At 38.9% G+C, this 16478-nt stretch overlaps 1 protein-coding gene and 1 long non-coding RNA gene across 2 annotated transcripts; both read right to left on the reverse strand.

Annotated features, from left to right (window-relative positions):
- Window positions 1-3124: 3124 nt before the first annotated feature.
- Window positions 3125-15445, reverse strand: LOC112637918 (fatty acyl-CoA reductase 1-like). The gene is made up of 6 exons (XM_025408688.1): window positions 15146-15445; window positions 14663-14911; window positions 7789-7934; window positions 7416-7525; window positions 3902-4094; window positions 3125-3374 (listed from the first exon to the last, which is right to left on the reverse strand). Exons 1-6 carry the CDS (start codon window positions 15356-15358, stop codon window positions 3125-3127), a joined length of 1161 nt encoding a protein of 386 aa, XP_025264473.1. The 5' UTR covers window positions 15359-15445.
- On the reverse strand, window positions 8645-11981 carry LOC112637919. Its single transcript, XR_003122835.1, has 3 exons — window positions 9465-11981; window positions 8949-9377; window positions 8645-8863 (listed from the first exon to the last, which is right to left on the reverse strand). It is a non-coding gene; the product is annotated as an uncharacterized LOC112637919 (long non-coding RNA).
- Window positions 15446-16478: the final 1033 nt, after the last annotated feature.

A 16478-nucleotide genomic window follows, 5' to 3' on the forward strand; every position in this document is an offset into this window, starting at 1 on the left:
TCTAGACAGCTGATCTTATAAATGACATTAGAATGGTGGAGATCAGGTAAAGGATCCTTATGCAATCTGACGAGAGAGTTCAGTTTTGTTTGTTCACAGAGTAAGCCAATCTTCTATTCGCATATTTCTTGATATTCGAAATGAAATTTCTGGGAAAACTTGAGGAAAAAAGGAATGGTGAAAAAAAGGAGAAAGAGTAGGAGAGGAGGAGTATGGAAATGCAAGTCAACGTCATTGCTCTTAGTAAAAATTAAAAACTTGAGTCTTTGAGTAAATCGTTTGAAAAAATGAAATGTATCGGATAACCATTGTTCAATAAAATTGAGATGATAAAAGAAAAATTATCGTTATGAAAACGCGGATGTGAAAATCTAAAAATCCTATCAGTCAAGCCGATAACCACTCCTCTTTTATGTGACAGAGGGTGGTGTGAAAAAAATGAGAGAAGTCTCCCTGAAAAAGTCGGTTTCCTGTACCAATTGAATTCAATGTAATTCTTGTTAATGATAATAGTGTGTGTCCAAGAAATTTATACTACAATTATTAAAGTATTCAATGGTAAAACTCATCTGTTGTGAAGTGAATTAAACATCTGGAAAATGTGATGGATAAATTGTCTAGGAACAGCAAGAACAATGTCGTCGACATAAGCGTATGTAAAAAGGAAGAGAACTGGGAGGGATGAAATTGCTCTTTCCTCCAAATCCGCCATGATAATATCTGCCAAAATCGAGGAAAGCGGGGAGCCCATCGGAGTGCCAAAAATCTGTTTATAAATGACATTATCAAACTTGAAATAAGTGGAATCCATAATCAGTTTAAGAGAAATAACAAATTCACCGTATGGAATACTGATATTCTTTTCAATGAAATGCTATCGTTTCGCAATTCCTCCAATAACCAAATCAAGTGGAACATTGGTGAAAAGACACAAGAAACATTGGTGAAAAGACACAAGAAACTCACAACATCCAAAGACGCCAAGTCATAGTTGTCTTCTAAGTAAAAATTATTAAGTTTTTTAATTAATTCAAAACTGTTTTCGATATGGCTTCTCGGATTCAGCAAATTCTTGTATAGGATGCCGTGGAGAAAAGGCGCCAATAGTATAAAGGACTGTTAATACAAGAGTATAAAGGACTGTTAATACAAGAGACAATCACACGTAACGGGCATTCCTTTTTATGTATTTTTGACAATCCATAGGCATCATGGGTTTGCCCATCATTGCATTGCGCTTTTTGTGCGTTTAAATTCGCCCATTATTTGCGTATTTGACTTTGACTTTTTTGACTTTTTTATCACTATTTATTTTGCTTTGTGTCTTTCCGTCACTTATTATTAATGACTGTTATATTGAATTTTATTTTTGCTTACTGGTATTTTGCGATTTGACATTGATAAGGACCCGAATTAGGTCGAAACGCAGCATTTGTCCACTTGATTTAAATAAAGTTTTATTAGGTTATTATACTAATATAACCGTTTTTTTTATTTTCGCATCTTTTACCTTTGCGTTGGTCCCTTAAGCCTTTTATGAAATTTTGTTGATTTAATAATTAATTTGATTAAGAGATTCGATTTATATTATTATTATTATATATTAGGTTTGATTTCATTTTAATCGCAAAAATCTCATTAATTTATTGCAATTATTTTCAAATCGGAAAAAATGCAAAATATAAAATTTATATTTTTTATATACCGCGGAATCATGCTGTAATATATTCACTGCACGACAGTACTCGTTGTTATTGTCGTGCTTATGCGTAAGAACAAAGCAACGCGGGAAAAGTCTATCATAACGAGTTACATTTTCAACTGAAAATAACGAACATTATATATATATTTACTCAGTATTTTATGGGTATTTATTTAATTTTGTACAATGGTAATGCAAAATGGTTTACTTCTTTATGCTCGCCGACTTTCTACAAAAGGAGGATGGTTTAAAAGCCCAGACAGCACTCGATATCCTATGGATATCCATTTTATGTTAATTTTATGTTGGGGTGTCCATGGATCATATCAAGCTACGCGGTAGCATCACGAGTACATAAAAAAACTAAGTACATAAGCTAAGTACATAAAAAAACAGGTCCAAGCATTGAGGGCCATTGTTCTCGACGCGGCGCTACTAACTTGGTAGTATCAAGTGCCCTATTTAACCCCCTATTTAACGGAAGTGCGGAATTTCACGTCAAGTAAACTTTCGAGTAAGATATTTAATAAACTAAAGCCGAAATAAAAAATCTAACGACATTTTTATGATATAATGAATACAAACTTTCGATTGCGACCTGTTTAAATAAAATCGGTGTAGTCAATCCTGAGAAATGATGATCGAATATCAGAATTATGACATTTTTTCCATAGACACAGTAAGTATAGACCGAGCATCCATTGTATAAGCGTTAAGCATACGAAAAGAAAGACAAAAGATGTAAGATGAGTTTCTTTCTCTTTCCATGCCGGGTAGCACTTCTCCACATCTGCTCGCGCCGGTTTGTCATGGAGGTGCGAGGAGATGGGATTAAAAAGAGAAAGAAACTCATCTTACATCTTTTGTCTTTCTTTTCGTATGCTTAACGCTTATACAATGGATGCTCGGTCTATACTTACTATGTCTATGCATTTTTCGTTCTTCTCTTCCTTTTTCTTCAGATTCAGACTCACGTATATATGCTCGCACGCACACGCGCAAAGCTTTGTCCCTCAAGCGGCGTTCACACCGCTGTGTATACACATACATACACTTTTTTTGTTGTTTAAGAAACCGCATGCACTAAAGGTCAGCATTCATTCTATTAAATTATATAATAATTAAACTATATAAAAAGATAAAATTTAATGAAGAATAAATTTTTGGCTCACGTACGTGCGCATTGTGTGTGCGTATAATATCGACCGTCAACATATACATACCGGACATTCCTGCCGGTGCGTGTACGTTACGAAACTTGAATTTCTTAATTTTACACATAAACTATAAAATCTCATAAAATATTCATTTTTCGATTATATTACTTATACTTAAATATTTTTATACACAAAATAATGAAAGGAATCAATTGATGTATAAAAAACACACATAGCTAACACATAAAAATAACACATTTGGTACTTACACAGATTGATGTCCCGAAAATTTTAAAATTAAATCTAATATTATAGCTGGTAAAATTTGCAACAACATTGTCAACACATAATATATAATTAAACTCTTAGTAAATACAACACGAGGGGTCCAGACAGTTCCTTCTAAAGGTATCTTTTTTAATAATTTTAGTATAATATTTGTTTCGACTTGAAATGATGTACTTTTTTCAGGAAAAGTACAGTTTATGACCAAAAATGTAGACTTTGGTGTAAAACTAATGATAATAATAATATAAATTAATTAATATGCTTTATATATAAGATTTAAAAAGATTACTTTAAGATTCAGAAATATCTTATTGTTAAAAGATAATATATATGAGATTGCTAGAATATCACAATATTATTATAGAATTTCAAAAATTTTATTTCTATATATTTTAAATTCAGTATATTAAGTATAAGTATATTAAATATATTAAGTATATATTAATAATTAAATATTAAATATATAAATATAAAAAAAATGTTGTTGAATTATTTTAAACATCTCTGTTTAATCTTATCCAAAAGAAAATTGTATACAAATTCAATCGAAAATAAATATGTTAGTTTTTAATTCCTTAATGCAAAAAAGCAAATGGAATAATTTAATGTTTGCATAATGATAGCATAATATAAATTTAGTTTGAAATTAGGTTAAGAATGGAAATTAATTAATTTCCCTTCTTAACCTTCCCTTCTTAACCTCGTAGCTTAATACAGTTAGAAATGTATTAATAAATAAATTGATGTTACATACGTTGTTAATCCAAGCTTCCAAGTTACAAGAATTATAGTGTTGATAACAATGTCTATTGGCATGTCATTTTGTGAAGTACAGTTACTACCATATGCTACTCGAAATAATCCTTTTCCACCAAATGCACATAGTCCCATTGGTCCATTAAAGTTATCTATCCATCCTGGGATTGGATCTTTCAACGAATTTGTTACTATAACAAACAGAATATATTTTTCGGATCATTATTATTAGATTATTATATAAAGTATTCCATGATAAACGGGTCCCACTTCAGTAAACAGAAGACATAAAAACAATGATAAAAATTCATATTTACGTATATCCTATCAGATTTTGTTTCCGAGTTATAGTCATGTTGGTATTTCTTATATTAATGATTTCTTAACAAAAAGAATAGATCATGCAGGCCTTATTGGCTAGCCTGTACATTCTCTAGACTAAAATTTATTATATCATTAGGTTTTTATTTGTGACGCGGCTTGAAAATAATTGTTTATTTACAACCCTCCTACATTGAAATACTTTGTCGTATATGAGAAGACTGCCAATCCGATGAATCCGACAAACCTCATATTTTTAAAAAAGTGTAGTATTATATGACATATTTGTATTCAGATTGAAGATAAACACTTCTTAATAAGAGTAAGCAGCTCTATTATTGGAATACAAACATTGGAATATAACATTACAATTCGGAAACAAGAATAAGACACATATACAGAATATTTCAGAATAATTATATCAACGTTCATGAGGCAAAGTAAAGTAAACTGAATAGAAAATCTTTACCATTTTGTAATTTTCATATTACATAATTATTTAATTTTTATTAAAATATTAATTAAAAAGAATTGCATTGCATTCAATCAACAGTGCATTTCGCATGGTTAGATTATAAGATGTACGCGCTGGGCATATCAGAAACGAGCATGGCAACGAAAAGACAAGAGTCGAGATACACATCAAGATTTTCGTTCCCATGCGATAAATTCATATGAATTTAAAAAAATTTATTAAAATCTGTAACAACTGTATTAGATATACTTCTACAAGACATTTTTCGACAATTGAATCTGATAAATGTAAGACTTTTCAAATTTCAAGATGGTTCTGCCATATTGATGCCTATGTAAATTTTCTTTTAATTTAATACTTGCATATCTCTCTAAAAAAATTGTCCTACGGCAATCAAAAATGGATTTAAAAGATGAAGAGTAATACTATACGATGCCATTAGCGAAAATATTTCAAAAAATTATGCTTCCCCGTTAATAATAATAGGCATTTTTAAACTATTTAATCATAAATTACTCAAAAACTTAATGTGTTGGGGAAATTCTGCAGCCAGATTCGTTTCCAGCGTTAAGAAATCTATCAATTCATCTACTCTGTTTTTTGTAATTGAGCTCTAGCAAGTTTATGTATTTATTTCTTTTTTTTTTGACGATTTTGCTGTTTTGCTCTCAACTTTTTGGATTTCTGAAAATTTGTTCTGAAAATCCAATGAAATCCTAACAACACATAATTTTGCTGTTTTGTGTTATCTATCGGAGTGTTTAATCGACTTGAGACCTATCGATACATCAGAATATACAGGATAGGGCAAAAGTTCTGGAACGGTTACATATCTCTTATTCATATAACTAATCTCGAGAGCTCTCTAAAACATTATAATTAAGTTAGTTCTTATTAAGTATCTTCCGAGTTATGAGGCTTGAAATTATTTCTTAATTTTACATAAACCGTAAAATATCTTATAAAATATCAATTTGCAATTAACAATTACATTTTTTTTTCGAAACAATTATGTGTTTTCTTTACACCAATTGATTCCTCTTATTATTTTGTACATAAAAGTATTAAGGTAAGATAATTGAAAAATAAATATTTTTTGAATAATGAAAGGCAATCAAGAGCCAACGCAGTTGTAGGGCGTGGATAAAATAATTTCCAAAGGAGCGATTCAATTCCAACGATCCATTCGCTTTATTCCAAACGTTTCGGACTCAATTCGAGCCTTCTTCAGTGATTCTGATAAAAACAAATAAAAAATACAAATAAAAATAGTATTTTTTATTTGTTTTTATCAGAATCACTGAAGAAGGCTCGAATTGAGTCCGAAACGTTTGAAATAAAGCGAATGGATCGTTGGAATTGAATCGCTGCTTTGGAAATTATTTTATCCACGCCCTACAACTGCGTTAGCTCTTTATTGCCTTTCATTATTTATTTAGTTTTGTTAATTTAGAGGAGCCTTTAACTTTGTTTAATTTATTTAAATATTTTTTTATTATATATATATATGTATATATATATATATATATATATATATGTATATATATATATATATAGGGTGTCCCAAAAGTCCTGGACCGGTCAAATATTTCATAAACTATGTACTTTAGAAAGAAATGTTTCAGACAAAAGTTGTATGGCTTGAAGGGGGAAACACAATGTTGTTTTAAAAAAAAATATGTAATTGTTAATTGCAAATTACATATTTTTTTCTTAAAAACAACTATGTTTTTTCTTTACACCAATTGATTCCTCTCGTTATTTTGTACATAAAATTATTAAGGTAAGATAATCGACAAATGAATATTTTACCAGATATTCTACGGTTTATGTAAAATTAAGAAATGATTTCAAACCTCATAACTCGAAAAGTACTCAATGAAGAAATATTTAATTATAGTGTATTGGAAAGCTCTTGAGATAAGCTACACGAATATGTAATAATAAATAGGAAGTTTCATTTAAGAAATTGACGATGATCTTCACATGACTTTCAAATGATTCTCCCACGTCAAATCATTGCCACTATCTGATGGCCCCCTTTAAGCCATACAACTTTTGTCTGAAACATTTTACGTTTATGAAATATTCGACCGTTTCGGGACTTTTAGGACACCCTGTATATATAGATAGTAAATATATGTAAGAATTAGATATTTTTACCCATTTCATATAGATACATTTCTAGGTTTATTGATTTTTTGAGTTTTCTTTTTGACTTGCGAATCCGACCGTTATTTTTAAGTTTCATATTCGTGTTCAAAAGGTAAAAATACTAATAAATAGGAAATAGGAAATACTAATAAATAGGAATTGGGTATTCTTACCCATTATTTTATATAGGTGGGTTTTCCGAAAGTTTACCATTTAATTAAGTATTTAGATTTATTTTATAAAATAATTAAATTAATTATTGTAAGTAATAACACATTTAAATAATATTTATATAACAATGATAGGAATGCAACAACGCATTAATGTAAATTTGGCATTAAATATTTGTACGATTTAAAAATTTTCTATTTTTATTTGTATATCACGTTCATGGTATATATATAATTTTGTATTTTATTGTAATGTACTAATACAAATATTAAACGTTAAAACTTTTTATAAAGAGAAGGACAAACTTCTAACTTGTTTAAAAAGTATTAAAGAAAAAAAGGAAGGCTCATATTTTTTTCTCCATGTCTTTTTAATATAGGAAAAAACCTACCTATGGATGGTCTCACAATCGCACACGGCAATGATGAAGAATATTCATGTATTACACTTTCCGCTAAGTTTTTCGAGAATAGATAAGTATTAGGAATATAATCCAAACATCTGTACATAATTTCAAACGTTTATGGCAAATTAAACATCTGTATATAATTTCAAATGTATATGGCAAATTAAAAGATTAAGAGTAATTGAAACAGTATGATAAATGTAAAAAAATTATTTTGTCTTTAATTATATTTCACATATTATATTTGAATATTTTATATATTTATAAAATTTATATATATACATATACATATACATATATATATATATATATATATATATATATATATATATATTCAATTTATATTTGACATATTTACTTAGCTGTAAAGATACTGAGGTTATGTTCATCCAATATTTCGGCCACTTTGATCATTTTCCGCCAATCAGCTATAGGTGGATACACTTTTTCTTCTATAAACGGATTATCCAAATGTACATATGCTGTGCCAACATATACTAGAGCCTTTAATATGAAAAACAATTAATATTAAAATTATGCTTTATCCATAATATTATAATTAAAAAGTTTATAGCAAAATATTGAGGCATGTTTACAATTAATTAAGAAATCTGTCATATGAGAACATTTCTTTAAGATACACCGAATAAACATAATTTTGAAAAATAAAAAGTATTTTTAAAAAGAAAGATATATAATGATAAGTTAATATATCGCATAAAACATCTATGGAAGATAATTTACACACATAAATATACGAATACACAGAATTAATTTACATTTACTTATGTTCAAAACGCCCTCGCTAAAAGGAGCGAGGGTCCGAGCGATCATTCGGCGCCCCTGGCAGCCGTTAGCGCGACATCGCTTTGTCAGCGCAATTTAAAAACAGCGCTTGCCCTTCTCGAAAGATCCAAGGAAAATAAATAAATTCTTAACCGTTCGTTTTGAACATTTATATTAGTTCACGAAAAATCGGGATCTTTCGAGAAGGGCTCCGCTATAAATTGACGCGCTCGCGGAACACGGCGCTTCTTGGCTTAAAGGTACTCGACGCACTCACTTATTTTTCGATCACGAGAAAAATCGTTCTTCCGTTGCTCGCGGATTGAATCAGTCGTCGCCGTTGCTCGCGGATTCTGAAATCGCTTTCGCGTAATTAATTTAAGACTGTGTATTATAATTAGTGTTATAATTGTTATAATAAACTGACTATTATTGTTAAAAGACCTAGATTATCGTCGAATTAATTTCTCTTCGTTCTCTCTCCTCGCGGATTTTTATCCTTCGGTTTCGCGCTTGCCTCCCGCGTCAATCTCGCATAAACTCTATCATTTGCTGGTCCTTCGAGCCGGATATTTAGTGACCGGTTTTTCTACGACGCGGAGTGAGTGCGAAGTGTTGTGGTTCTCTGTGCTCCGAACACCAGTCACCTGAAATTCAGTCATCATGAGTCGCAAGGCCGAGTTGACAATCACCGCTGCAACGGATCTCTACGGCAAAATTGCCCGTACTCACGAGAACCTGATGAAGCTGGGCGCTGCCAAGATCACGGTGGGCGCAGTGGAGGCGCGATTGCAGTCCTTGGAAAGGTACTGGACGAAGTTCGACGCGCACAACGATGAGCTCTTGAATTATCTCGACCAAGTGGCCGATTCAGAGTACATAAGACTCGACATACCTGCTCTGGCTGAAGAGGCCTACCTCGCCAATAAGGGCCTGCTGTTGGACCTCCTGCGTAACCTCAAGACGGAAGAGAAGGAAGCTGGCACGAGAGGGTCAGAGCCGTCCTCGCAAGCACCCCGCACGACTCTTCCGAGGATCCAGCTGCCTCATTTCTCCGGGAAGTACGAGGATTGGCCAGCCTTCCGTGATCTCTTCCAATCGCTAATCGGAAGGGACACTCTCACGTCCTCAGTCGAGAAGCTCCACTACCTGAAGACATGCCTGAAAGGAGAAGCAGAATTATTGATTCGAAGCCTGCCCACGACAACCGAGAATTTCGAACGCGCATGGGATGTTCTCGTTGCTTACTATGAGAACAAGCGGCTCCTGGTGCGCAGTTACATCTCCCAGTTTACGTCACTCCAGAAGCTGAAGAGCGAGTCCGTGGTGGAACTGCGCAAACTTTGCCACAGCGTGAAGAGCACGGTAGGATCACTGGAGAGCATTGGGCGCCCGATCACGAAGGGTGAAGATCTTTTCGTGCACCTCGTCGTTGACCTGCTTGATCCTCGATCTCGCCGCGAGTGGGAGAATTTCATTAGTGATTCCAACGATCCACCCTCGTACGACAAACTCCAGCTCTTCTTGGATCGTCGGCTGCACACTTTAGAATCGTTGCAGCCTGTCAAGGTCGAAGCCATTTCTTCTAAACCGCATCCAAGTCCGACACAGAAGACTCGCACTCTTCACACGCGTAAGCAGGACAGTAAGCGAGGTCGCTGCTCCCTATGCGGTCAGGATCACTATATTATGTTCTGTGACCTTTACCAGAGCAAGACGGCGGAGGAAAGGAAGCGTCACGTCGAGGCGAACGACTTGTGCCTGAACTGCCTAGGAAGGCACAAGGTAAGCGAGTGTTCTTCTCAAAAGACTTGTTCGTCGTGTCGCGCGCGTCACCACACGACCCTCCACGAGGCATGTCCGTCCGGCGAGAGCGCTAAGACGTCACACTTAGCGCAACACAAAGTCGAGGCGACGACGACAGTTCTCCTCGCTACCGCGCGCGTTCGCGTCCTGGACCGGTTCGGCCGCGCTCACACTGCACGCGCACTAGTTGACCAGGGCTCGGAGTCCTCGCTAGTTTCCGAAGCTTTGGCCCAACGTCTTCGCCTAGGTCGGTCTCCTACCTCCGTCGCCGTGTATGGAATCGGCGGCAAGCAGACGGGCCTCGCCCGCGGTCAAGTCACTCTTCAGATCCGCTCCCTGCGCGACGGGCCTTTAATAAGCGTGGCCGCCTTGGTTTTCCCCCGGCTCACACTTTATGAAGGCGGAATCAAGGCCAATCGTCGGGCGTGGACGCACGTCCATGGGCTGGAGCTCGCCGATCCGGACTTCTTGGCGACGGATCCCATAGACATCCTTCTAGGAGCAGACGTCTACGCCATGATCCTCCAGGCTGGACTTCGACGAGGGAAATCACGGGAACCTGTGGCACAAAAGACGGCGCTGGGCTGGATATTGTCTGGGGCCGTCGGTACGACGTCCACATCGCGCCATGCGTCAGCACATCACTGCCTGGTCGAGGAGGACCTAGGCGCTCTCGTACAAAGGTTCTGGCAGCAAGAAGAGCTACCCGACGCCGCGGTAGCTCTCTCACCCGCGGATCAACAGTGCGAGAACTTCTTCCGCCAGACACATTCGCGGTCCGCGGACGGTCGGTACGTCGTACGTCTGCCGGTCGTTGCCCCGCTGCCAGACTTCTCGGTGACGCGCTCCACGGCTTTACGAGTTCTCTTCAGCATGGAGAGACGTTTCGCTCGGGATCCTCCTTTTCGAGCCCTCTATGCCGACTTCATGCGGCAGTATGAGGACCTGCGTCATATGTCTCGCGCGACTCCGGACGCTACGTCGCGCAGACCGGTGCATTACTTGCCGCATCACGGCGTGCTGCGGAAGAACAGTGTCACCACGAAGCTGCGCGTAGTTTTTAACGGCTCCACGCCAACTACTTCGAAAAGAACCCTCAACGATCACTTGATGGTGGGTCCGAACTTGTTGCCTCCGCTCGCCGACGTGCTACTCCGTTGGCGACGGCACCGCTTCGGTCTAGCCACCGACGTCGAAAAGATGTTCCGACAGATCTTGGTACACCCGGATGACAGGGATCTGCAAAGGATCCTGTGGCGGGATTCCCCGCAAGACAGCCCTGCCGAGTACCAGCTGAGCACAGTGACCTACGGCCTAGCGTGTGCTCCGTTTCTAGCGATGCGCGCTCTCAGGCAATTAGCTGAGGACGAGGGTAAGCAGTACCCTCTAGGAGCGGCCGTTCTCCTGCGAGATGTCTACATGGACGACATCTTAACCGGAGCAGCGACGATGGCGGAGACCCAGGAGATGTGCAAACAGCTGTCCAGTATCTGCATGGCGGGCGGCTTCCCTCTCCGGAAGTGGTCAGCCAGCGACTCAGCGGTGATCTGGGATATCCCGCCGGAGCACCAGTTGCAGCGCGAGACCCGTGACTGGCGACCACACGAGGCTCACTCCACCTTAGGACTGCAGTGGCACCCCGCCACGGACGATTTCTCTTTCGCCACCCGGCACATCGCACTGCCATCCGTCACCAAGAGGTCTGTACTGTCTCTGGTGGCGCAGCTATTCGACCCTCTCGGCTGGCTAGCACCGGTCGTGGTCCGCGCCAAGATTGCCTTCCAATCGACTTGGCTTCAAGGACTTGAGTGGGACGCTCCGCTCGACGACGCCTCCGCGTCAGCCTGGGTCACCTTTCACGCCCAGATACCAGTACTCGAGCAAATCCGAGTACCTCGCTGGATTAATCTGGGTCCTTCTTGCACCCGCATCGAGGTCCATGGCTTCTCCGACGCCTCAGAACGAGCATATTCCGCCATCGTGTACCTAAAAACATGGTCAAACGACTCGTGGATTGTCCGCCTAATCACCGCGAAAACAAAGGTCACACCGCTCAAACAGGTGTCCTTACCTCGTTTGGAGTTAAGCGCCGCCGTCCTTCTCTGCCGACTAGCCAAACACGCCTTGACAATCCTCGACCTGACTGCGCCGCTTCACCTATGGACGGACTCCACCGTCACGCTGGGCTGGATCCGCGGCCACCCATCCAGGTGGCAAACCTACGTCGCGAACCGCGTCTCAGAGATTCAGAGGACCACTCCGCAGGCTGCGTGGCATCACGTTCCAGGCCAGGACAACCCAGCGGACTGCGCTTCCCGAGGTCTCTCTCCCAAGGAACTGCAGAGCCATCCTCTGTGGTGGCAAGGTCCGCCCTGGCTACGCTTAGACGCCACCGCATGGCCGACCGCCGTCGGCCACATCACCGAAGAGCACCTGCCGGAGAAGCGCACACGAGTCCATGTCAAAGCCACAGCAGCGCCGATGAGCGAGGCCGCCGAGCTGGTGCGGTTCTCCTCCCTGAAGAGGCTCCTACGCGTGACAGCCTGGTGTCGGCGGTGGCTGAGAGTAAGAGAGGATCGGTCCACTGGCACTCAGCAGCGCTTCCCCAGTACTTTGTCCGCAGAGGAGATAGAGAGAGCTCGAGTTTGTTGGATCCGGCGAGTACAATCTGAAAAATTCAGGGCCGAGTTAAAATTAATAAGTCAGGGCCTTGCCTTAAGTAAATCCAACTCACTTGCTCGCTTTAGTCCCTTTTTAGGTACCGAGGGTCTCCTGCGAGTCGGGGGTCGACTCAAGCACTCCATCCTAGCCTATGACGAGCGCCACCCCGTCCTCCTGCCGAAGGGCTCGCACCTCACTCGGCTAATTGTGGACGACTGCCATAAACGAGCGTTGCACGGCGGAACACAGCTCACTCTCTCATTAATCCGCCAACATTATTGGATTCCACGGGGTCGAGCACTGGTCAAGGAGGCTATCCTGCGATGTCTCCCTTGCGTGCGATGGCGGGCGGCGACACCACAACAGCTGATGAGCGATCTTCCACGGGAGCGCGTGGTACCAGCGAGGCCCTTCCTGCACACTGGGGTCGATTATGCCGGGCCGATTCAACTTCGCACAACCAAGGGGCGCGGACACCGCTCCTACAAGGCCTTCGTAGCGGTCTTCGTCTGCCTTGCTTCCAGAGCCGTACACCTCGAAGTAGTCTCCGACTACACGGCCGAGGCCTTCCTTGCGGCCCTCAGGCGGTTCGTCTCTCGCCGAGGCATCTGTCGCAGCCTTCGAAGCGACTGCGGGACAACCTTCGTGGGAGCCGATTCCCAGCTGACAGCCCTCTTCACCGCGGGCACGCCAGAAAACCACCGGATCATCGACAGCCTCGCCTCCGAGAGGATCGAGTGGAGGTTCAATCCTCCCTCAGCGCCGCACTTCGGAGGCATTTGGGAAGCCGCAGTCAAGTCGCTCAAACACCATCTCCGACGAGTGATTGGCGACGCCAAGCTGACGTTCGAGGAGATGAGTACCTTCCTCACTCAGGTAGAAGCGTGCCTTAATTCGCGGCCGCTGCAGGCACTCTCGGACGACCCTGAGGACTTGGCTGCGCTGACGCCTGGACACTTCCTGGTGGGAGCCGCCCTGACTGCAGTGCCCGAGCCGTCCTTGCTGGATGAACCAACGTCCCGCTTATCTCGCTGGCAGCTCCTGCAAAAAATGAGAGACCATTTTTGGGAACGCTGGTCGAAGGAGTACCTCCACTCCATTACTCACCGTCCTAAGTGGTTGCGCGAAGAGACGGGCTTCAAGGTCGGCCGACTTTGCCTCATCCGGAACGAACTCACACCACCCACGAAATGGCCACTCGCGCGTATCGCGAAAATCCACCCCGGAGAGGATGGTCAAGTTCGCGTAGTGACATTGCGCACCGCAGCCTCCGAGTTGGTACGACCCGTCGTGAAGCTCGTCGTGCTCCCCATCAACGGTCATGGAGATCACGAGCCTCCATCGCAGTAGTTCGGAGCTCCCGACGAGCTGCATATCCTCCGCTAGCCATTCTTTTCGCCAAACGCTCTTGGCGAGGCGGGCGGAAATGTTCAAAACGCCCTCGCTAAAAGGAGCGAGGGTCCGAGCGATCATTCGGCGCCCCTGGCAGCCGTTAGCGCGACATCGCTTTGTCAGCGCAATTTAAAAACAGCGCTTGCCCTTCTCGAAAGATCCAAGGAAAATAAATAAATTCTTAACCGTTCGTTTTGAACATTTATATTAGTTCACGAAAAATCGGGATCTTTCGAGAAGGGCTCCGCTATAAATTGACGCGCTCGCGGAACACGGCGCTTCTTGGCTTAAAGGTACTCGACGCACTCACTTATTTTTCGATCACGAGAAAAATCGTTCTTCCGTTGCTCGCGGATTGAATCAGTCGTCGCCGTTGCTCGCGGATTCTGAAATCGCTTTCGCGTAATTAATTTAAGACTGTGTATTATAATTAGTGTTATAATTGTTATAATAAACTGACTATTATTGTTAAAAGACCTAGATTATCGTCGAATTAATTTCTCTTCGTTCTCTCTCCTCGCGGATTTTTATCCTTCGGTTTCGCGCTTGCCTCCCGCGTCAATCTCGCATAAACTCTATCAACTTACTATTAAATTCTTTATATTTTCGGCTAAAATACATATATCTCTCGTTGATCTGGTATTGGTAAAGATAGCATATTTTAAGCTGTCATTAAATTTCACACTTGCTGCATTATGAATTATTATAGTTACTCGTTCAATCAGCATTTGTCTATCGGCAACAGATAAATTGAAATTTTCTTGACTGATGTCACCAAGAACTGGAATTAATTTCTTAAAATTTAAAGACTGCTTCTCTCGTAATTTATCAAACAACTGGAAAATGAAAAAATTATATTACGTATAGAATATTTTTTTATAAAAAATTTGTCATAAATTTTTAAAGTATTTTTAAACGCAAAAATTGTAAAATAATTTGATGACTTCTCCTACAATTTATTATTTTTAATGTTTCTCCATGTTTGATCTTATATAATTTTTATTAGTATGTTATAATAATATTTCTAAAAATATTGTGTGTTTTGTAAGAGAAATTTATTTCTAACTTACTGGTAAACTTAACATTTTCTCAAGTCTTTCGTTAATGTTTATGCCTTTTTTCGGGCGCATTAATATAAATATTTCTCGAACATCCGGGCAAGATCTTAATATCTTCTCGATGTACACTTTGCCTATAAATCCTGTTGCGCCTGTTAAAAATATACTTTGTCCAGCGTAAAATGACGGAATCGACTTGGTTGGATCGACTGTATTCTTATCCATCGTTATTAAAATGAAAGAAACAGAATAGTATTAATAAGAGCAAAAAATATATGAACATATATCTAAAAGAGCTTTTGTTCTTTCTAAATCGATATCGTTACTAAACAGTAATCTAAGATTTCGATTATATACTAAAGCTAAACACGTGACTGAAATTGTATGTATTCATAAATCGGAAATCGAGGTCAAAGAGGTAAAAGAATAAATACATGCAACGCAGGCAAATTATGTTTTCATTAAAGTTAACAATAGCATGACAATAGTTTGCAAAATCATGATATATAATTTATTCTATTTAATATATAATTTGTTTAAATTTTTCAATGTTATAAATTACACTCACATCAAAAATATGTACAATAATTTTTATATTAAATTTAGAAATGATTTTTAAATAAAAATAGGCAAATTTAGCAAAAATTTTGAATCGATAGAAGATGAGATATCTTACATACAACTGAATCGTTTAATTAAATATTGTATAACATAGAAACGCGCAAGATATTTAAAATATGTATATATGAAAATACACTGGTTAACACTGGGAAATTAATATTCTAAAAATTTACCTTTCTAAAAAATGTAAAAAAAGTGCCAAGTTCATGCGGCAACAAATTATTTCAATATAATTACATATATTTTATAAAAATAATATCAAAAAATTACACCAAGAATATGTCGTCTCAGTGCTGCTAATATTGTAGCCTAAAGAATCACCAGCTTGAATTAAAATTATGTCGTAACATAATAAAAATTCGATGAATTAAAATTATATCTGGACATAAATATAATTGTGAATTTTTATTATGCTCCGACATAATTTTATTTTCATAAATTAATTTTCTACAATTCTTCATAAATCTTGAACATCTTGAAAATATAAAATAAAATTGATATCTATAAAAATGTATTAAATTGTCTTTTTCAGCATAAAAATAATTTCACATAATAATTTAAAATACACACAATTTTAGATGATCTCAAAAAATAATTTATATATTACTTTTAAATGTTAATAAAAATGTGAGCATTTTAAATGCAATACAATAAAAATTACAAAATATAAAAGATTTACTTGCAATATTTTACCATACAGTTTAAATGTGTGTATCAAAAAATT

The sequence above is a fragment of the Camponotus floridanus genome, unplaced genomic scaffold, assembly GCF_003227725.1.
Source record: "Camponotus floridanus strain SB8 unplaced genomic scaffold, Cflo_v7.5 scaffold220, whole genome shotgun sequence".
Taxonomy (NCBI): Eukaryota; Metazoa; Arthropoda; class Insecta; order Hymenoptera; family Formicidae; genus Camponotus; species Camponotus floridanus.

Excerpts from the sequence above, each read along its gene's own strand:
- LOC112637918 (XM_025408688.1), bottom strand. The coding sequence starts at position 15,358 with ATGGATAAGAATACAGTCGATCCAACCAAGTCGATTCCGTCATTTTAC. Across the intron at positions 7,526-7,788 it reads CTCAGTATCTTTACAGCTAA|ATGTTTGGATTATATTCCTA; the intron begins GTAAATATGTCA and ends AATTATGTACAG. Across the intron at positions 4,095-7,415 it reads GATTGTGAGACCATCCATAG|TAACAAATTCGTTGAAAGAT; the intron begins GTAGGTTTTTTC and ends TGTTTGTTATAG.